Source organism: Micrasema longulum, unplaced genomic scaffold (genome assembly GCF_059751315.1).
Source record: "Micrasema longulum isolate JH-2025_06_02 unplaced genomic scaffold, ASM5975131v1 h1tg000212l, whole genome shotgun sequence".
Taxonomy (NCBI): Eukaryota; Metazoa; Arthropoda; class Insecta; order Trichoptera; family Brachycentridae; genus Micrasema; species Micrasema longulum.
This window is the reverse complement of record NW_028277417.1, coordinates 237,968-260,645: the sequence shown is the minus strand read 5'-3', so window position 1 is coordinate 260,645 and position 22,678 is coordinate 237,968. Positions and strand designations below refer to the sequence as shown.

The following is a 22,678-nucleotide window of genomic DNA, read 5'->3' as shown; positions in this document are numbered from 1 at the left end:
TCTTGTTAGGACATTTTAAAACTAACTTAAATATTGACAAAGTTTCCTTTATTCTAAAAATAATTGCTGTTTAATCATTGAGGATTTCTATATAAGCCAAGATAAGTAAAGTAATGTTATTAAATTCAATTAGGGTATACTGAGTATATTTTATTAGGGACATTATGGGTATATTGGGGAAAGCCTTCTTTTATTAAAAATATTTGTGAGGGTATGACTTTAAAATTAATATAATTATTATAATAGTTTGATTTATTTTATACAGGTATTTTTTTTTAAATAAATTTTATTTTAAACTATATAAATGTAATATAAACTCTAGTATAAATGAAATAAATCGCTCCATTATAAAAATTATATTAATTTTAAAGTCATAATAAAAATTTTCAAATAATAGGAGGCTTTCCCCAATATCCCAAAATGTCCCTTATAAAATATACCCTAATTGATTTTTCATTACTTCCCTTTACTTATCTTAGCTTGTATAGAAATTCTCAGTGATTAAACATCAATTATTTTTATTATATAAGGATCCTTTGTAAATATTTCAGTTAGTTTGAAAATGTCCAAACAAGATGAAACGCGTCACAATAAATCATCTGGTATTTTAAAAAAATAAAGTAGAATTAAAATACAAAAAACGTGTTTCGTTTTGGATACATTTCCAAATCCAAATGTATATCTTTACTGCCAATCCATAAGAGCATTTGTAAGCCTGTCGAATAACTTTAAAAACAATTATATACATCCATCAATCTCTAGGGGTCAAATCTGATCCTAGCATACAATAGTCTATTTAGTTTATTTTTACGCAACCCTGCGGCAGTTCGCGTACAGCTTATAATTTTTAATCTCTGATGATTATCCTCACCGGAAATTCATTGATCAGATAGCCAACCATTTTCATATTCCACGCTCAGCATTAGACCACTTCCACCGGGTAACAGGTAGCCAAATGGTCCATCCACCATTCGCAAATCAGACACCAAAGAGATTGGTATTCGCTATACGGGAACCGGTTCAAATCTAACAAAATCATTTCTAATCGGTTTGCTTAAATAAAATAACAACTTTAATAATTAGAAATGGAAAATACCGCGTTTTTGAAATGAATAAATGCGCTATAGTTGTGATCAAATATGTTTGAAAATTTTTGAATATTTTGTTTTATCTCATTATGTCGAAACCACTTCACGCACAATAGCCTTTTGTCCTTTCATTACAGCTATGAGTTTTAGTTTATTTTTATGCTAAAATGGTTTGATTGTAGTGTTTATATGTAAATACGACGATTTCGCAATGAATTTGTTAAAGTTTCTAGTGTTTTTTGTTGTTGGCGTCAACTGTTGGCGAAATAATGGACACAGTCAAAAGGGTGAGTGTTTTTTCCTTTTTTTGTTCTTTTTAAAATATGCAATTTTATAAAACATGCTTAAAATTTAAACAAAAACTACATTAAACGAAACGAAATTACCAAACCACACTAAAAAATAGACGAGCTTGGTGATATAAATTTAATTGACGATTTTTTAATATTAATATTTAAAGCATTAACTTTGTGCTCAAACAATTAAGACAATATTATGATTTGGAGATAACCATTCACTGATTTTTCTATGCCTACCGGTTTCGATTCGTCAGGACACCGATTAAACCAACGTGCAAAACCCACGATACACCTTCATTATACAGCTTAGTTGTTGCAAAAAAAACATAAAACTAACACGACATGCATTTTAATAAGCAACCCTTACATGCATTGATTAGGTTAATAAAAAAATATTTTATTTGAGAGAAGAAATTGAAAAAAGAGGGAGGGGATTAAGGGAAAGGCGTGAGTTTAAAAGGTATAGGGTGACCCTTGATTTATTTATTCATTTCAAATTATATTTGTTTACATAATTATGGCTTTTTAGGCTGTGCCCGTGTTAAGCCATAATAATATACAGCAATTTAACATCTTATAACGGGCTATATTAAAAGGTTTTTTGGTTATTGATTAAAGGAACGTTGTTTTTTAAAGCTTTCCAAATGTGAACAATTTCATATTATTTACTTTCAACCCTTTATTATTTGTATGTAACATTTTAAGTCCTGGATCTTTATTGAAGTCGTGATTAAAATTGATTGGGTTATTTGCGAATTCGGAGAAATTGTAATTTATTTATTGTAAAGACTCCTCGTAATATAGTTTTTGAGACGAATATTTTTTTTTATGTTCTTCCAACGTAAAATGAAGGACAGCAATTGCATAACGATTTTTTAATCACTAAAATTAGCTTGCCTATTAATTATTTAATCATATTTAAAAAAAATTGTTTTAATTAAAATTTTAATTTTTAATAAATAAAAAATATACTCTGTGGTAGCGTAAAAAGTATTTTTTAATTCATAATATCGAATTCCTGCGAAAACGGCCATTGTACTGGCCACATTCTTAATACATCACGATTTATGTTAATTTTGAACTCCGTTTGTAACCGTTTAATTTTTTACAGAACATCGTCACAAATCTTGAAGTCAGATTTATCAATGCCAAACATGTCGCGTTTTCGACATATTTTTTCTTTTAAAATTGTGTATGAAAACATTCCTCCACAATATCCATATTGATTTCGAAAATACAATTAATTATTCTAAATCCATTTCATATATTTTTTATCGGTATTCGTAGTATGTGATATTTCCATATAATCAATATGAAATCTATATTATATTTCCATATAATCAATATCAATATGTATCCCAGTGTATGAAATCTAAAATCGTTCGTAATACTTGACATCGACGTGTAGGGCACGTACAAATTCACGCGTCTTTAGACGCTAATTTTGTATATCCCGCCCCCCTAGCAGGGAAACTGAAAGTGTGCTAACACGCTTATGGCACATAACAGGTTAAATAAATTTTATTGACTTTAAATTTAATCATCTTCTCATGATGATTGATGATGGTCATGGGGATAAGTCTCCCTTTCCGCCGCGCCCAGTGTTACATAAGTGCATAGGGCATAACATATTGGTGAACCAAATGCAGCATTGTTCGATCATATGTAAAATTAAGGTAAGATAATCAGTCTTTTAATTTAACATATTATCAGATTGGTTAAAAATTATATGCCAGTATACACGCTTTCATTTGCAAAAAGACACTACCGTATCATTTCATATACAAAATGATATAGGTAAATCAAATAGACAAAACCAGTTAGCAGTTTCTCTTAATGTTCTCATACTTACATTGATTTCAATTGTAATTATAGCATTTCAATCGGAATGCATACTAATTACGAAATAGTCAAATTTAAAAGTATCTATAAACATATGTCTTAGTTGATTATTAAATTTAATATCAATAAAATAAACATGAAAAAACAACTTATGGAAATTTTTGTTTTACATATTTTCTCTGTGCTCTGGGCGTCCTGCCCAATAAAGAATGCAGTTATGTGTGCAAAATCGAGCCAGAACCCCGGACGAGTGTTTTCGACTCGATGACTACTCTCGGGCAAAGATAAGGAGAAATCGACTGGAGATGTCCACCTCGTGGTGTAGTAGTTGGTGCGTTCGATCTCTGGCAGGAAGGATGAACAAAATTTTTATTTAAATGTTTTTAATTTTATTTTTCCCGGGCCCCGATTACAATGGGAAGTTATCAAAGTTATATTCGACTGTCTATAAAGAAAAACCTATATTTGTGTACGAAAATGAGTATATTTGCATGAACATCAAAAGTATCTTCGTCAGTTACCTATAATTGAACATGTTTAGTAGAAAAAAATGTGTGCATATTCTGCTTTTCATACAGAAATCTTAATATTACTTTGTAGATAAAATTGAAGATAAATGTTAACTTCCCATTGTAATCGGGGCCCTGGTCGCTTGAAGCGTAAGACTGATTATTTTACCTTAATTTTACATATTTATTTATTTATTTTGTTCATTAACGCCCAAAAGGCATTAACAAAAAATAAAAATGAAGTACATGCTAACATACTAAATAATAAACACAGAATATACAAAAAAAATATGTGAAATTAGTTAAAAAGGATATAATAAAAAGTTTTACGAAGTAAAAAAAAAAAACAATAATAACAAGAGCATGCAAGAAAAAACAGTAAGCATATAAACAAAAATGCAAAGATATAAGCTTATGAAATAAATTCTGTAAAGCAAACAATAAATAAAGTGTTACGGTAAGCAAGAAAGACATTTTAAAGTTAAATTAATAAACAAGCAAGCATATATTATCACGAAAAAATAAGAAATAAAAATTTGTATCTATGAAATGCGTATTACTATATGATCGAACAATGCTGCATTTGGATCACCAATATATTATGCCCTATGCACCTATGTAACACTGGGCGCGGCGGAAAGGGAGACTCAATAGACTATTTAACTAAGCCATTAGAAAAAAATATGCATCGTGTTATTAACGCTATGATTTTTTTAAAGTTTTGTATTTCTGAAATTACTCCGCGTGTGACGTTTCAAGTTCTCTTCCGCTTCTTCTCGGTCAGTTCTGCCGATTGATCCGTTGACGATAAGTAAACAGACAATCTTTCAAAACTCTCTTATCAATGGTTGATTCATATAAACTAGTGACGTCGTTCAAAGTAGTTCGTTTTTATTATTTTATTAAATTCATACATTTTCAACAAGAAAATTTGGGTACAACTTAATGCTATAATTCTTACCGCGCGTACGAGAACATTTTTTGTATCCAACTTCCCATGGGGCTTAAAATGCAGTTCCACCAAGAAATGTCAGTAGAAAAACTCAATCTATTATACATAATATTAATATAAAAAGTATAATTATTTTTATATGGACACTTGCGATATTTGATACTTGCCTCACTGAGATCCGTTTTATTTATTTATTTGACACTTTATATACATATAAGGGCGGGCATATTGCCTTAAGGCAATTTCTTCCTACCTACCCAAACCGTTCAGTTTGAGAAATTTATAAATACGTGGCTATATTGAATCCTACAATTTTATACAAAAATTAAAAACAAAGATTAACAACAACAAAAATATATATATAAAATAAAATTGACTCCATACTGTGAAGAGAGGAGAGGGAATGGGAAGGAAAGAAGAAGGATAAAATAACAATTTAAATATTTAGAAAGTGAAATTTCAATATTGACTTAAATGTAAATAAAGAAAGGGCGTCTCTAACATTAGTAGGTAGATTATTCCACAATCGAGCGGCTACTACTGTGAAAGAGGAGGCAAGAAAATTAGAGCGGTGACAGGGTATTAAAAGGGTTCTCTCGTTACTAGAACGAAGAGATAGTCCGTGATGTGAAAGAGGTTGGATGAGCTCTTTCAGATAAACAGGCGAAGTGGGATTATTTAAAATATTGTGAAGAAGTGATAGAATGAGAATGTTTCTTCCATGCCTGATACTGAGCCAGTGTAGTTGCGTGCGATACTCGATTATGTGGTAAAATTTGCGAAGATCAAAGATATAACGAATACAAATATTCTGCAATCGTTCTAACTTATCAAGTAATTCAGAATTAGCATCTGGATAACATACATCCGCATAGTCGTTTTCTAATCGGAGGTTAAAATTTATTCTCTATTTTACGAACAAAGTCAAATTAAGTTTTTTGAATTGAAAAAATAACATGTTTACAGTTTTTTTTCTAACCATGTTCAATTATAGGTTACTCGCAAAGATACTTTGAATTTTCCTACAAATATACGCACTTCCCTACACAAATACCTGTGAAGATTGCGTCCATAATTGCGGCGCAGGTGCTTGGTCTGCCAATGCAGCAATGCAACTCGTCACCAACAACTGTAAAACTAAATTCAAACTCTCTTCGCCCAGCGCTAATTTCGGTTGTTTCGACACGACGTTGATAACGACTTTCAACATTAACACAAACAAACCATCACGCCGTTTCCCCGTAGGAATAGGCAGAGAAGATAGAACGCCATATCACTCCATATTTGCATACAGACCTCGCTTCCTCTACATTCATACATCTTCTCATGCACGCACGCTGATTATTCTTTTGACATGTCCATTTACAAGTATTTGATAGACTTGATCTTGCCAGGCCTTCCTCATTTTCTGCATCCATCAACATTCGCATCGTAGATCCTTTTAGCCGTTCTTTCGTTGTCGTAGCACCCCTTTCTTGATTCTGTCGATAATGCATATCTCAGCCTTACACAGTTCACGGATCTCAACATTAATTTGTGCGCCTATCATACACCGTTTTACCACACATTTGCCTGAGGGATCGTATTTCGACAGCATTTAACCTACTTTCATCATCATTTTTCCAATTCCATACTTCGCTCCCTTACATTAGAGTTGGCACTAGAACTCTACTGTGAATTGCTAGTTTATCCTCCTGCGATAAACATTTGTTTGCCAAAGTAGATTTCAGTGCACCGTTCACCCTGTTCCCGGCACTCACCCTCCTTTCAATATCTTTCTCGGTCTTTCCATCCCTAGTAAACATACTTCCCAGATACACAAATTCTTCTACCTGATTCAGAATATCTCTGTTCACACTGATCTCACATTTAGTTATATTTTCATCCCTTTCAAAAACCATCACTTTCGATTTATCAACATTCATAAGCAAGTCGCTTTTCTTGCATACATCGTAGACTTTTGTTACCAAGAATTGCAGGTCTTCTTTGCTGCTAGCAAGAAGCACGGCATCATCCGCACACAGAAGACAGTTAACAGTTATACCACTCATTTTGGCTCCCATTCATAAATCTTTCAGTTCTTTTATACAGTTATCGATGTATATGTTGAACAACCATAGTAACATTGCACATCCCTGTTTGACTCCTTTAGGAATTAACATATTAAAACAGAGATGAAGACCATTTAACAGAAGGTAATATAGAGTTCAAGGCATCTACAGGGCTTATGACCTGTCAATGGCTGGTTTAAGTGGCCACTTTACACACTGTGTAACATTCACCATTCTGCCTATATTTGAACATCTATATTCCTTCAATTCTTTCATCTGTTGATGTTTGTGAAGTTAAAGAGCTGAAACCTTTATTTATGCAGGTGAGATTCAACTAATTGAATTATTTCACCTACATACTAGGCAACGCCTGAAAATATTTTTTTTCAATTTCTATACTTCTTCATGGACCAGGTAATTTATCAACAATATTTTGAGTTTGTCCAAATTTTTGAAGACAGTGGCCACTTAAACCAGCCATTGACAGGTCATAAGCCCTGTAGATGCCTGGAACTCTAGATTACCTTCTGTTAAATGGTCTTCATCTCTGTTGTAATATGTTAATATAAACAGCTCCCCAGGGAGTTGAATCCAGTCCTTGTCCTTTAGGAATGTTAAACATTTAAAGTAAATTAAATTCATATATCACGGTTAAGTTCAACCAGTATTATCGTTATCCATTATTTTTCCTTTGTTATAGTCAATTAAGTTAATAATAAACTCCCCATAAATTTTGTTAGTGAAATCATTCATTTATGCATGCTTCCCATACAACTTAACTTTCGGGTAGGTCGAAATTCCATATAATCATTCTTTATCGAAGCGGTTTCACTACAATTGCAATATTTAAAAAATAAGCGATCCTAATCAATAATTGGCAATTAAGAATTATTGTAGTTTCATCCTATCATAATTTCCTTATGATATCTAATACCGACGATTTTGGCATTACACAAAAAAAAAGTTTTAAGGTGGTAGATAATAATTCTTAATTATAAATTCAGCTCGATTTGTCGGTAAAATTTGTGCTTACAAGAATTTCATTAATCAGTATAATTATTGGTCTACAAATACAAATTATTACATCATCATCAAACTCTTATCCGCGCATGGACCTGGGCCGCGATTTTAAACGCTATCTTCATCGGTACATATCGAGACGGTATAAAGTAACATCGATATTTATCTACGAAAATGTGTATCTTTATATATATAATTCTTCCTTATGTACGTGTGATATCACAGAACAACTCCTAAACAGCTTAACCGATTTACGTGTGGTTTTCAGCGAAATGTATATCTTTGCACTGCGCGTGTTCGTAGATATTAAAGTTTTCAATCGAATCTATAAAAAGAAGTTATAAGCATAAATCTTTTTTTCATCGTCCTACCAGGGTTGCATTCGACGAGAATGCCCATACAAAAAAATGGAAGGATGTTTATTTGTGTTTAAAAATGTTTGTTTTTGAATGTTTACAAACAACATTCGCTTTTAATGGATCCCAATCAGATTCTTTCCTTACATTCCTTATACTTTTTTCCCATTTATTTATTTGTACTGGATTCTTGATAAAACTAGAATAACTGACATTCGACGCATTTTTGAAAATCGCATTCGTGAATACATTGCGTCCTTGTTGGTGAGAAGAGCCGAGTTTGACATTTACAAAAAGAATTCTTTATTTGAAAATGAATTATATTATGTTTTGGAATTCAACCATAAACAAGTATCTAGGTACCTGCTTAAATTCAAAATTTGAATATTAATAATTTTTAGTTTTGGAATTCAATCATAAACAATTACCTAGGTAACTACTGATCAATGAGAAATATTTTTCCAAGGTAATAGCAGGCAAGCCAACGTTCGGGCAGGACAACGTCTGTCGGGTCCGCTAGTATCTGTTTAAAAATTCAAAGTATCTTCGTCGGTAACCTGTCATTAAAAATGTTTTAAAAAAAATGTAAACATATTCTATTTTTCATACAGATAACTTGATTTTACTTTGGAGATTAAATTGAAAATAAATTTTAACTTCCCATTGCAATACGGGCCCTGATAGTGCATAGGACACCGAATCAGTACACCAAATGTTCATCCCGATCGTCTTTGCGTGAAGTTAAATTGATACAATAAGGTGCTCATATGAATCAAACGCCGCTCCAGTCCAGAAACAATGAAACATTCCAGTAAAAGATCAGCTTTCTAACCAATGTTTAATGTCGACCCTGCTAGGAATCTAACCCGGTACCTCAAACATGGTAAGTAAACGCGCCAACCTTTTACCTACGAGGTGGACTTTTCTCCACTCGATTATATTTTTCAGAATTTTTTACCTTTTTGCCATCGAGTCGAGAACACTGTCTGGAATTTTGGTTTTATTTCATAAACAGAAGTGTACTCTTCATACCCCTGGACACGAGCTTATAATATTACGCAGGTAGTTTTAATAATAATTTTATGGAAAACATTTGCTGCAAATTCGTTCGAGCAAAAAAAATACAACTAATATTTATGTCGACAAGATCATAAAGAATTATGGATGTTCGAATATAGGCAGAAGAATCAGTGTAATGTGATCACTTAAACCTGCCAATGACATGTCATAAGCAGTTTATATACTAAAACATACATTACTTCTAAATACCCGTTTTTAAAATGATTTGAATAGGTGAATGGGATGAGGTATTGTTAAAATTTTCAAAATCTCCCGCTTTCATCGAATGGACTAAATTCGAAAAGGTCATACAAAGCACTTGCAGATTTGGAAAAAAACTATTGTTCATAATTGCGGTGCGATGACCCTTTTTCCGCTTCAGGAAAATTTGCGTAATAATTCGTGTATAAACGGCAAATTCATGGTATGCAAATGTTAGGTTAGGCGAGGAACATTGTTTTACAATGCTACAGAAATGAACCGAGTGGGTAGTTTAAACATATTTTGTAATTTACATACCTACGGGTATGGGTTATGTTACGATGAATTGAGTGGGTAGGTAAGATATACCTATCGGTATAAAGTATTGTTTAAGAGTATTAGGTTACTTCATTATTTCTTTGGTTTTGGTGCAAATAAACAATACAATAATGTGTGTGAAATAGAGCCAGAAACCTAGATAAGTGTTTTCGACTTTTTGAAACGTTTTGAAATTGTTGGAAATTTCGAAAAAATCGTTTTTTTTTTTACATAATCAATTAAAACGATCTTTTAAGAACATTTTTGCGCTGAAAAACTTCGATATTCGCAAAATTGAGTTCAGGAGAGCCAAAAATGTAAGGCCGTGCAGAGTACTCGGAATCCTGTTCCAAAACTTTGACTGTGTTTATATTAAAACATCATTTTCCGCTAGTTTTGCTGCGATGACTCAAGAACAGCTAAAGATAACGACTTGATTTTTTTTTGAATTGAAGATAAAATTGTATTACATAAACTAAACCAATGTCTGCTTATGAAAAATATTTTTTTAATTTCGTTTTAACCACAAATAACTTTAATTTTTCGAAGTTTTTGATTTCTTGGCCGTTATTGCTCTAAATTTGATGATTCTTTATAGAATTTATGTTCGTTCTATAGAGGAAGGTCTCACCAATAAAATGGCGCTAAGAAAAAAAACTCCAACTCGTTCACCCGAAATCGCGGCAAGAAGAAAGCAGTTCGCGAGTTGCGCGGTCGCCTTCAGATATAAAGAAACCTCCCAATTATTGATGTTTTTGGAAATTTCTAAGCCTGTTTTGTTCATCAAAGATGCATAAAAATTGCAAAAATGAAAAATTGTTCATGTTTATGTGTTCGTCCGTCGCACACAGTTTTCAGCCGTTGAAACCTGTCAGGGCTGGTATTTCAAACGCTCTCGTGGACGTATTATCTCGTGTATTTACATACAAAATACGCGAGAATAACCGTTTTCTTGTGCCACGAGAGTGGTTCAGAATAGCACCCCTGGTCCCCTTAAATATGGCTACTCTCGGGTAAAAACCCTGACAAAGAAAATCGAGTGGAGATTGGAGATATGTCCGTTTTGTAGAGTAATGTTTGACGCGTTCGCCTACTGTGCTTGGGTCCCGGACTCGATTAATTATTTTTTTATTGGAACCTGAAGCATAAGACACGCTCCGATATTCACTACCGAGTGCAAATAAGGGCATTTATGATGATGATGCAGTGGATATGAGAAAATAATAAATTAATTGATAGGTCTTTCATATTCCCTTCTTTAAAAAAATCATATCTGTTGAAATAACAATCTGACATTAACATGTTGTGTACCTCTATAATATAATGAAGGCAACATAGACCAATTGTTCTTCCTGAATGCAGGACCAATTTACCGTTGATGATGCTAGTGGGGAAATTGATCTTTTCCATGCTGGGATTATCAGTTTTAGACTCTTCCTCTTAACTATATATCGTAATGTGTATTGGTGATTCAGTTGTCTTAGTTTTTTCTTGTTTTTATAAATTACACGTTTGTAAACATTTTTTCCGTAATGCAATCTTTAAAAACTTTCTTTTATAATACTCGTACACGTATTCATTGCAATTGGAAAGTAGGCTGTAATGTACGTGAATTTTTATATATAATAAATAAACTATTTCGATTTTCGTAGTGCAATAGTCAAACCTTCTAAAATTATTGTTTTTTTTTATTGGTAAAAACTTTGTCAAAAAAATAATGTTGTTATTTGAAATAAACGTATTATAACCACATAATATTGCTTTTGACTAAAAAAATATTTATTTTCGAAGTCGGTACTCGTATTATTGATTAACTACTGTTGAAAATTAATCACAGCAAGTCTTGCCTATTCATTAAAAATTAATGCCTAATATGTTAATTATCTTATTTAAAAATATTGATTCAGCATCAAATAATGTTGCTCAGCTTACACGTATTTTAAAACTCGACTCTATTGTTACAGCGTGTCCTTGCATGTGAAAAATAATACAAAAAAAAATATCACGGGATATGAATCAATGATTACCTATAATACTTATATAGACTTTTAATGATATCAATCATAATCCCACAATTATTGGGCTAATCTATGTTTTTATTTGCATACATTCCTATGTTTTTACACTTGTTTGGTTATTAATGTAAATATTATTATTATTATGCAAAAAGTGAAACTATCATTAGTTAATAATGAATTGTTGGGTAGGTAGGTACTGTATTTTGTAAGCATGTAAGAAGAGTTTGTCAAAAAGAGATGAAAATAATCGAGGGTGCCGGTGCCTAATAGATTTTTTTCTTATGGTAACACTTTGAAATCAACGGTACTGAAAAATTACGTCACGTTGTGACCTTGTCGTAACTCGTAACCGATTACAAAAAAAAACATCATTTAATGTTGCTAGAATAAAAATCAGCTGTGGTTCTGAGGTATATTAGTTATACTGTTTTTTATTATGACTGCGTTGATTATGCATTATATAATTATTTCAATTATGTAGAACAGTGCGTTTGAATGTATAATAAGCCGATGCTAATGTTTTAGTACCTGTCGGTAAACCAAGTAAAGATAAAGTTTCTGCTTGTGCGAGTCAGTACATTTGAGTGATTTATATGAAAACTTTTTGTTACGAAGCAAAGTTTACTAAGGTTTTAACAAACTGTACCAGCCTGACTGCCCAGTTTAATGTCATACGTGTCTTTTTGTATTATGAAAATAAAATACGAATGATACTTAAACCCATAAATTGGTAATAACCAATGACCGGTTTCATCGCTTTTATGACATCTTGGATACTATATAATTCAAAGTATAATATAGATACCAGTCATTTTAAAAATAAAATACAAAATGAACTACTATCGTTAATTTTCACTGACAAACTAAACTGTTTTTATATATGGCTATTTTATTTTATTTTAAGGTGCGCTCATAACGATAGAAGAGAGAGAGAGTGATCCAGCTAAAGCAGAGAATAGGCAATATGGTGATGTAAGTATTAACATTAATTATATAATGCATCAACAATGCTTTGAGTACGTTCAAATGTTTGTAGACAGACTAGATTTTATCTCTAGAGAGTTATTTAGATTTAATTTGTTGCAACGGAGAAATAATCCATAGTGAATGTTACACAGTGTGTATAGTGACCACTCAAACCAGCCAATGACAGGTCATAAGTCCTGTAAATTCCTAGATTTCAATATTCCCTTCTCAAAAATGTTTTCCTCTCTCTTGAAACAAATGTATCTACAGTAGATAAAATACATTTTAAACTCAAATGTTATTCTACACTGCACAGAATCTAGGCGATAAAATAACTGAAAAACATAGTTTGAAAAATCATCATTGTTTAGTTATAAAGTACGGTAATGTCTATTACTGGTAACGGTTGATGGATTCCAATTTTTTTACGGGTATTTTGTAACGAAAAAACAAATACGATACTGGCTAGAACATCCTAGAGTAGCGTGGTAAAAAAGCCAAAAAAAGAAGAAGAAGAAGAATATTGCCGGCGCCAGAGATAATGTAGAACTGTTTGGCCGGCGCCGGCGTTGCCGCTATTTTATTTGTTATCGTCAAATTTCGCAATTCAAAATAATTCATCAACTTCATTAGTTCATCATTATAAGAATGTATTTTTCTGGAAGACCGAGGATGCCCCGTAAATTAGTGTATAAAATTGACATTTCGCATATTTTTTATAATATTCAAATTATGGATGTGAATATAAATAGTGAAATGAATTATATATATCAAATTCTTAATCATGGCAATGCAATTGATCAAACCTAGTTATTTACTTTGTTTTGTGAATAAATACACCGCATGATCAATAGTACAGGTAAACCTCTGATTTTTCTTTATGCTATCAATTTAAAAAAAATATATTAAAAAAATCCATCATCAAAAGGTACGTTGTTCAAATTATCTTCACAATTAAAAAAAAAATGTAACATTACATTTATTGCCGGTGCAAGACGAAATGAAGAATATTACTCAACTAAAATTAATAGTACCCAGATCTTGTCAGATTCTCATTATATTCTATTTAGATTGTGTAATATCTATTCATGGACAAAAAAATCATGGACTTCTCATAAATCGAACAAAAACCCAAATTGTACTTGTTGGTAGTAAAAAAATGTATTCAAAAGTGAATTTTTCCACTTTTCCTCTTTTCAAATTAGATGGTACAGAAATTCCATTAATGACTTCAGTCAAAAACTTAGGTATTATCATTCATAAGCATTTAGGGTGGCACGATCAGGTTAACGAAGTTAGTCGTTAACTTTATAGCAGTTTGCACTCACTTTAAAGATTACAGAATTTCTTGCCAATTAATGTAAAGCAAACATTAGTCTAGAGCTTCTTCCGCTCCTTGACTATGCAGATGTATGTTATCCAGATGCTAACTCTGAATTACTTGATAAGTTGGAAAGATTGCAGAATGTTTGTTTACATTTAATCTTTGCAAATTCCACCACATAACCGAATATTGCACGCAACTACACTGGCTCAGTATCAGGCTTAGAAGAAACATTCACATTCTATAACTTCTTCACAATATTATAAATATTCCCATTTTGCCTGTTCATCCGAGAGAGCTCTTCCAACCTCTATCACAACATAGACTATCTTTTTGTTCTAGTAATGAGAGAACCCTTTTAATACCCTTACACCGCTTTAATTTTCTTGCCTCCTCTTTCAAAGTAGTAGCTGCTCGATTGTGGAATAATCTACCCAATAATGTTAGAGACGCCCCCTTCTTTATTTACATTTAAGTTGAAATTGAAATGTCACTATCTAAATATTTAAGTTGTTCCTTTATCCTTCTTCTTTACTTCCCATCCCCTCTCCTCTCTTAATGGGAAAGTGTTAATTTTTTATATTTTTTTATTTAGTTAATCTTTGTTTTTAATTTTGTATAAAACTGTAAGAATCAATATGTCCATGTACTTGTAATTTTCTCAAACTGAACGGTTTGGGTAGGTAGGAAGAAATTGCCTTAAGGCATTATGCCCGCCCTTATATGTATATGAATTGTATATGCATGTAAAGTGTTAAATAAATAAATAAATAATAATAATAAATATTTAATTTAAACCCTGGCGTGGTGAGTGCAAGCCTCTAGGGTTTATATAAAGAAAAAAAAATGTGTTTTGACAAAAATATAAAGAAATGATTAAATGAAAATAGGAACACATAATAAATATTAAAAATTTTACTTTGTTTTCAGGATGTATGCGACTCCCAATACTTGTGTGTTCCAATTTCTTCATGTCCTCTCTTGGAAGACTTACTCGATAAATCTTGCTTGGCGTCTGATAGGTAAATTGCAATATTTTATAAATTCACGATAATCATTTGTGTGTTTCCACCAAAATGTTCTGATTTATTGCTCCAGGGCCCCGATTACAATAGGAGGTTAATAGAGTTATCTTCCACTGTATATAAAGAAAAATCGATATTTGTGTACGAAAATGAGTATATTCGCATGAACATTTAAAGTATTTTCATCAGTAACCTATAAATTGAACATGTTTAAAAGAAAGCTTTTCATACAAAAGACTTAATTTTACTTTGTAGATAAAATTTAATATAAAATAATATTTTCTGTATGAAAAATAGAATATGTATACTTTTTTTTCTAAACATGTTCAATTACAGGTTACCAACAAAGATACTTTAATTTTTCATACAAATATACACATTTTCATCTACAAATTTTGATTGAACTTTATAGACTGACAAAGATAACTATTCAATTTGGTAATGTATCCAAAATAAAACACGTTTATTTGATTTTAATTCTGCTTTATTTAAAAAAATATTCAATAGGATATATCGTGATGCATTTCGTCTTTTATCTCTTTTGTGACATTTTCAAACTACTTCAAAGTTTGAAAATGTCCTAACAAGACGAAACAAGTCACAATATACCCTCTTGTATATTAGAAATAATGAAGTATAATTAAAATACAATAAACGTGTTTTATTTTGGATACTTTACAAAATTTAATATGGAATTCTACCAATTGTCTGCATACACAATAAATAAGATAACTATTAACTTTGCATTGTAATCGGGGCCCAGGTCAGTATTTTTTTTTTCATAATTTTAAACTTATATTTGTGTCTAATGACTTTCACCTGCTTTGCAACCTCATAATAATAATAATGTTTGGATAATTTATATAGCGCCATTTTTGTGAAAATCACCTCAAGGGCGCTGAATCACCTCAAGGGATATTAGATACATAGGTAAACTAAACGATCCAACATGGTCGTCGACATGAAACATTAAAAAAAGAGTTGAAATCTATCGCCTCAGACAGGAAAAATATTTATGAGAAGGGAATATGAAAGTCTAGATAATTTCCAGGGCTTATAAACTCTTATTGGATGATTAAAGTGGCCACTTTACACACTATAACATTCACCATTCTGCCTACATTTTAACACTCAAAAAGGAAAGGTGATAAGTCTTACACTTCAGGTATAAGTCCATAAATAATGAAATATTGCGTTGTTAAACCACCATTTAAACCAATATTTCACGCCCATCATGTCAGGAATTGAACCTAGGACTTCAAGCATGGTCAATGAACTTGTCAACCACTACACTACAATGCAGACTCACCAAAGTAACGGCATAATTACATAACCTCGTCCACAAAATTATAGACCTTATACCAAAAAAAGAAAAAATCATGATAGACAAAGCTTATGCTAAAGCAAATTGAGCTATATGATTGTCTTCTGGGGATCTTCTGGGTAAGAAGACAGACATAACAAGGATACAAAGAAAACAAAATAAAGTAATTAAGGTAACATACGACTCAATAAATTGCATTGGGAAACATACAAAATGATGAAATGAAATATAATACCAGACAACTACAACACTACCTCATTGAATAAGCAAAGACAGACGTAGGCCAGTCAAAAATATTATACAATGGACTTAAACACTTCAATGTCTTACCTTACTTCTTAAAAAATTAGATTGGAGACAAATTGAAAATTAACCTGAAAAAGCACATGATGACTATACTTATCAGACGGGACAATATGATTAGACACTATAATAATTCTAATACAACTCTGATGGGTTTAAAAAAAAAAAATAGTTTCGTCAATTTGTGATCAATCAAATACACATCATCAGCAATGTTTGCTCCTAGGGAGTTATTTATATTTAAATTTATTTCAACAGAGGGAAAACTTTTTTGAGAAGGGAATATGAATCTCACCCACGTGATAAAGGTTTCAGCTCTTTTACTTCACAAAAGTCAACAGATGGAAGAGTTGAAGAAATGTGGGTGTTGAGACATCTGCAGAATGGTGAATGTTACACAGTGTGTAAAGTGACACTTAAACCAGCCAATGACAGGTCATAAGCCCTGTAAATGCCTAGACTTCCATATTCCCTTCTCAAAAATGTTTTCCCTCTCTGTTAAAATAAATTTACATATCATCAATACAATCGCGTTATTCTAGTTTCCCAGTATGACAGTGAAAGAATACAGGTTTAGTTCCAAATTGAAACCGCGGCCACACGCCCCAGATCTGACTATCAGCTTTAAGTGTCTACACCGCTACCATTTCATCATGCACCACATCATTTGGCTCTTATTTCATCAGGTACTTCCGCAGGCTGACGGCCTTGACCTGTGGCTGGCGCGGGGGAGAGTCCCTCGTGTGCTGCCCCCCCGGGGGGCGGAACACTCTACAGGGGGGGTCGGGGGGGCAGGGGCCACCCCCCGGGGTTCAGGGCGACGACAGCGGTGCGCAGGGCACTGTCAACCAGCCGACCCAAGAGGACGCCACGTGCGGCACACCGATGGTTCAAGCCAAGAATTATAACGGCTTAGGATCTCATCCCTGGGTTGTGAGGATCGGATTTATGAGTAAGTTAAACTGATTTGTTCCTTTTTAATACAAATTAAATCAGTTTAGTACTACAGAGTGGCTTTTAGTTCTAAATCAAATCTCAAGATGTAAATATTTATATAATATGTAACTTCTCTGATTGACAAAATTAAACTTTTTGTATGTGACATGAACTAAAAAATGTGATTCTTCCTGAAAATTTTCTTGCTTATTCCAAATCGGCTTTCCAAACTTTTCCAGCACGTAAGAAGTTACAAATTTCAGAAATGTTATATTTTAAGAAATAAAGTTTGTACATAATCACATTGTGGCGAGCAACGCCACCAGCCATGAGGTTGGCAGGTCCGAACATTTATAGGACGGGTGCGCCTTAGTTGATTAGAGGTTAAATGAGAAAGATGGATTACAATTGAAGTTATTTATTGAGTAGTTACACACGAGTTACATCCTATTATCTTGTACCTAAAGTATTTACAATTGCGAGCACTGGCGGAGAACTGTGGGCATGCGACACGAAATGCCAAGATGAAATGTAGTGAGTTCTTCCGATGCACGGCGTTTAATATCTCGTCCGAGCTGACGTTGCAGCGGACTACGCGTTGCGGGCCAAAGCGGAGTTCGGTCCTGCCAACCTCACAGCTATTGGTGTGGCTCGCCACAACATGATTCATTTACAAAACATATTTTTATTTGATTTTGCCCATATTTTTTTGCTGAATTGTCTCTTTCAAGGTCTTAATATTTGCAAGAATCTTTTAGTTCCATTTTCCATTTGTAGATTGATTCAATATGGCTGATATCTTGGTGAAATCTCTCAACATATGTTAAACAGAAGACACCTAGGGCCCAAACCTTATTCTGATCTCTAACTTTACACCCAAAGTACAATTCATAACTTTTAAAAAATTGTACTTAGGTTTATATTTCTTTTTTGAGGCTTAAATCACCTGACTACACTCATAAAAAAAGTTGTCAGGATTCTTAACACCGTTGCGTGGCATTGCAATGTTCAAAAATATATTGTACATAGTTTGAATGGTTCTCAAATTTGATTAGTTAAATTGTGATACTAGTAATAATAGAGAAACAACTTATTCTTTACTAACAGTAAAACAATTAACATAGTGTGCGTCATTCTGAAGCAAGCTTGAAACCATGAAATTACTCATTGGTTTATAAAAATATATTTGTAATCCTTGTTTTTTTATTAGACAGACAATCTGGACAAGTAAGGTATCCGTGTGCTGGTTCTATAATTTCCCGGAAAGTAATTCTGACAGCTGCCCACTGCGCATTGGCCAAAGCTGAAGAATACAAATTGTAAGTGCTAATTGAAATGAAAATTATAGTTTTACAATTACAATTTTCTTATTAACAAATAGTGTCTTAAATATCAAAGCTGTAGATAAATAGTCAGATTTTGTAAATTTTGTTGAATGTTTAATGGATGCATATATTGAAAGTAACAGAAGCAACCAAATTTTATGTTATGTTACTCATTAACAGTTGATACTGTTGTTCCTTTTAGTATTCCGTCATGTGTTTTTAAAAATTTAATAAACCTATGAAGTCTGGCAATTACTATAAAATAATGTACTGAAATAATGGCTAATGGCTTCAAATTCTAGTTGAGAAATAAAAGTTTATATAATTATATTTGTGGGGGGGGGGGGTTCGGTAACATTGGATGGTGAGGAGTCCCCACATCAGTCAGAGAGTTGACAGAGAAACAGGTTGAATATTGAATTTACTGTTTAATTCTTCTTCATGTGCTGTCTCAGGTCAAGAATTATTTTTGGGATTGAGTAACCATTTAGGATCTGGTGTTTTTCTCAAAATCTTCTCTCTTTTGTGGTTCTATTAATGATGTAAAAGCTCAATCACAGATGTTTGTCCAGTCGGTAAAAAGTCCTTAACCAACTTGATGAAAACGCCAAACGTCAAAAGCAACGCGAGTCGAGTTTGTATGATCTGTGCGAATTCCAATTTTACCGTTTCTCTTTTGTTTCGCACATTGTAAGGTTTCCTTTTAAAATTACAACTACATCTATAAGTATTTTGTTGAATTACGAAAATGTTAAGCTTGTTTGTTTTGTCGTGATTAATTATTTATTAACAATCATATTATACATGAAATTGTCGTCGTAAGTTAGAATTTTAGTTGCACGTTTATGGATTTCTTCTATAGTAGGATCCTCATACAATTATAAAAATGCTCATTTGTTTCCAGATCATCAGTCATGGTGGGGGAATTCGACACAGCGACAGACCCCGACTGTGGAGACATGTTCTGCGCAACTCCCGTTCAGTCGATAGCAATCTCTCACATCATTGTCCACCCAGGGTACGACAAGAAGATCTACAGGCACGATGTAGCCCTCATTGTTCTCAAAGATGAAATCAAATACACAAGTAAGATAACGTCAGTTGACAAATGAATAAAAAAACGAAAAAGCAGTTTTATTTAAACTTAAAAAGCAACGAGGAGAAAGCACTGAAAATAATGAAATTTTGTGAAATAATCATTGTTTGATTTTATAAAAACAATGAAATTGACTTTGCCTAAAAGTTTTTGTTGAATTACTCTAAAAAAAACTTCTATGTGGAAATAATTCAATTATTTTAGTGACTAATTGATTCATGGCATTTTAGATGGATACTTAATTGTAGATTGTGACAAGTAAAGCCTTTTTATCAAAATACCTCATAAAGATAAATTAAACATTTGACAGGTGCCGTGGCGCAGTTGGTTAGACGGCCAACTGTGAAACTAGCGTCGCGGGTTAGATTCCCGCCAGTTGTAAAAAAAAAATCTGAGAAAGATTTTTTGCTATAAGCAGCATTTAAAATTTTTGCCAACAGTATTGATTATATAGGGCTATTAAAACGTTGATATTTACAAAAAAAGAATCAGACTGCGGCCCCGTGGGTAGTGTTGTGGACTCACAGATCAGAGGTTTGAATCTCACTCTACCCCAACTTGATTCCCATTTTCCAATAGTGAGTTATTTACAGCTCATTAAAAATACCCCCAAAATTGAAATATTAGGGTAAATTATAAGATTGCAAATATTTATTTTTTTTAATAAAAAGAAAGATGGTTCAACTCTAACTTTACAAAAATCAACAGAATTGAGGAAATATGGATGTTCAGACATAGGTAAAGTTGTGAATGTTACACAGTGTGTGAAGTGGCCACTTTAACGAGCCCTGGACTTTCATATTTCCTTTCCTAAAATGTTCTCCATCTCTGTTATCATATGTTAATCTTAATAACTCCACTCCCTAGGGGGTGAAACCTAGTCTTTGTCTACAAAAATTTGGACAGACTTAAAATGTTGTTGAGGACGTGATGTTAAGTGCATTATCCTTCCCCAGTGTCGAGTCTCCCCATCTGCCTGAGCGGGGCGCCCCTTCCCGAAGCCCCCATGCGCGCTCTCGTACTGGGGTGGGGCCGCCTGAGCGGCCAGGGCCCGGCCAGTGCCCGCCGCGCCCTGGCCGTGCCGCTCGTGCCGCTGGACGCGTGCCGCCGCGTGTACGCGCAGGCGGCGCCCCTGTCCCCGTCTCAGCTGTGCGCCGGGGGGGAGGAGGGTAAGGACGCCTGCTCCGGATTCGGGGGCGCACCCCTGGTTATAATGATCGACGGGAGGTACACTCAGGTAGGTGTTTTTTATTGGTACACTCAGGAGCCCTTCGATGAAAAGTGTTAGAACAACTTAGCAACTCAGAGATAGTGTCTTAAAAGAGGCAGCTTCGGTTTAGGTTCTCCTGAGGCATGCGCAGCGCATGCCCTAGCCAGGTTCACCACTGCACCCTAAAAATGCTTGTCATAGAAAACTACTATGTCCGTTCTCGGACTTCCATGTTAGTTATGAAATCCTGCCATATGCCTAATATTCTTCTCAAATACTTATTCTCAAAACTCTAGAGTTTTGGTGAGGTGCCAAGATTCGCACCCATAATGGAGTACTACTAGCATTATACAAGAGTTATATAATCGGTTCGCTTTGACCGAGTATAAACTTTCTGGATTTCTATAAATCAGGAATGTCCAAATAGTATTAAGATTGTATGTTAACACAGGAAATTCCCGCCTAGTCAGCTCCAGAAACCTAATTTGAGTAATAAATAAAATAAATAATAAATCTACATTCAGTCTTATCAAACAAAATTTAAAGGATTTACTTCCCTTACATAGGTATAATAATTTACATATTTGATTCTTTCAGATTGGAATAGTGTCATTTGGCTCAGAAAAATGTGGAAGTGTTGGCGTACCGAGTGTATACACAAATGTTTATAGTTACGCTAAATGGATAAGAGATAATTCTCCAGCTGCATAGAGTGTTTTGCGCAAACAGCAAGAGACATTACAATTAATTAGAAAGTAAGCGTTAGTTTTGTATTTATGTATTTTCGTGTAGAAATTTATGGAACACAAAAAACATTTTCTGAAAATAAATATTTCCCAAGTAAATGTTACCATTATATAAACCCATTAATGCATACATACTAACATTAATTTATGCATCCGTTCCGTTTTATTGTACTTCCACAAAAAGTGATAGGAGAAACCTTATTTGGATTATGCATATCGTTGTGATCTTAATGACGGAAGTGTGAAAAATGCAACATTGGCTTTTTTTCATATTTGATCATGAAAAGGTTTTATAAAGGCTTATATATGTATCAAAATGTGTATACAAGTTTATATTTTATTAGTCTGTGCTTTCTATTAACTTTGAAACCATTATCATGAATTAAAATGTTTGGAATGTTTGCCTAGCTTGGAACGGGGTATGTACCCTTGTTAGCTGGGCAAAGTGAACATAAAATTGTATTTATGATAAAATGTATAAATAAATAAATTTTAAAAAAATACAACTAACTCAAGTATCAATGGATGTACTTTTGTACTTATTATATGAGTGTCAAAAAATAAATTAAACCGCTCTCTGTTTACGCTCTCAACAATTCAAGGAAATCACATGCATCTTTGTTGTACGACCATGATGGTATACATTGACATGGATGCTTGAGATCATTTCAACTTAGCCTCGGCCGGTGTATGATAACGTTCCTAGGGAG

The 22,678-nt window shown here is 33.2% G+C and overlaps 1 protein-coding gene across 1 annotated transcript; it reads left to right on the top strand.

Annotated features, from left to right (window-relative positions):
- Positions 1-928: 928 nt before the first annotated feature.
- Positions 929-22,067, top strand: LOC148283672 (chymotrypsin-like protease CTRL-1). The gene is made up of 8 exons (XM_088243464.1): positions 929-1,375; positions 12,618-12,685; positions 14,934-15,025; positions 17,342-17,607; positions 18,802-18,910; positions 19,821-20,002; positions 20,969-21,249; positions 21,820-22,067. The coding sequence occupies exons 1-8, from the start codon at positions 1,300-1,302 to the stop codon at positions 21,931-21,933; spliced, it is 1,188 nt and encodes a 395-aa protein (XP_088099590.1). The 5' UTR covers positions 929-1,299; the 3' UTR covers positions 21,934-22,067.
- Positions 22,068-22,678: the final 611 nt, after the last annotated feature.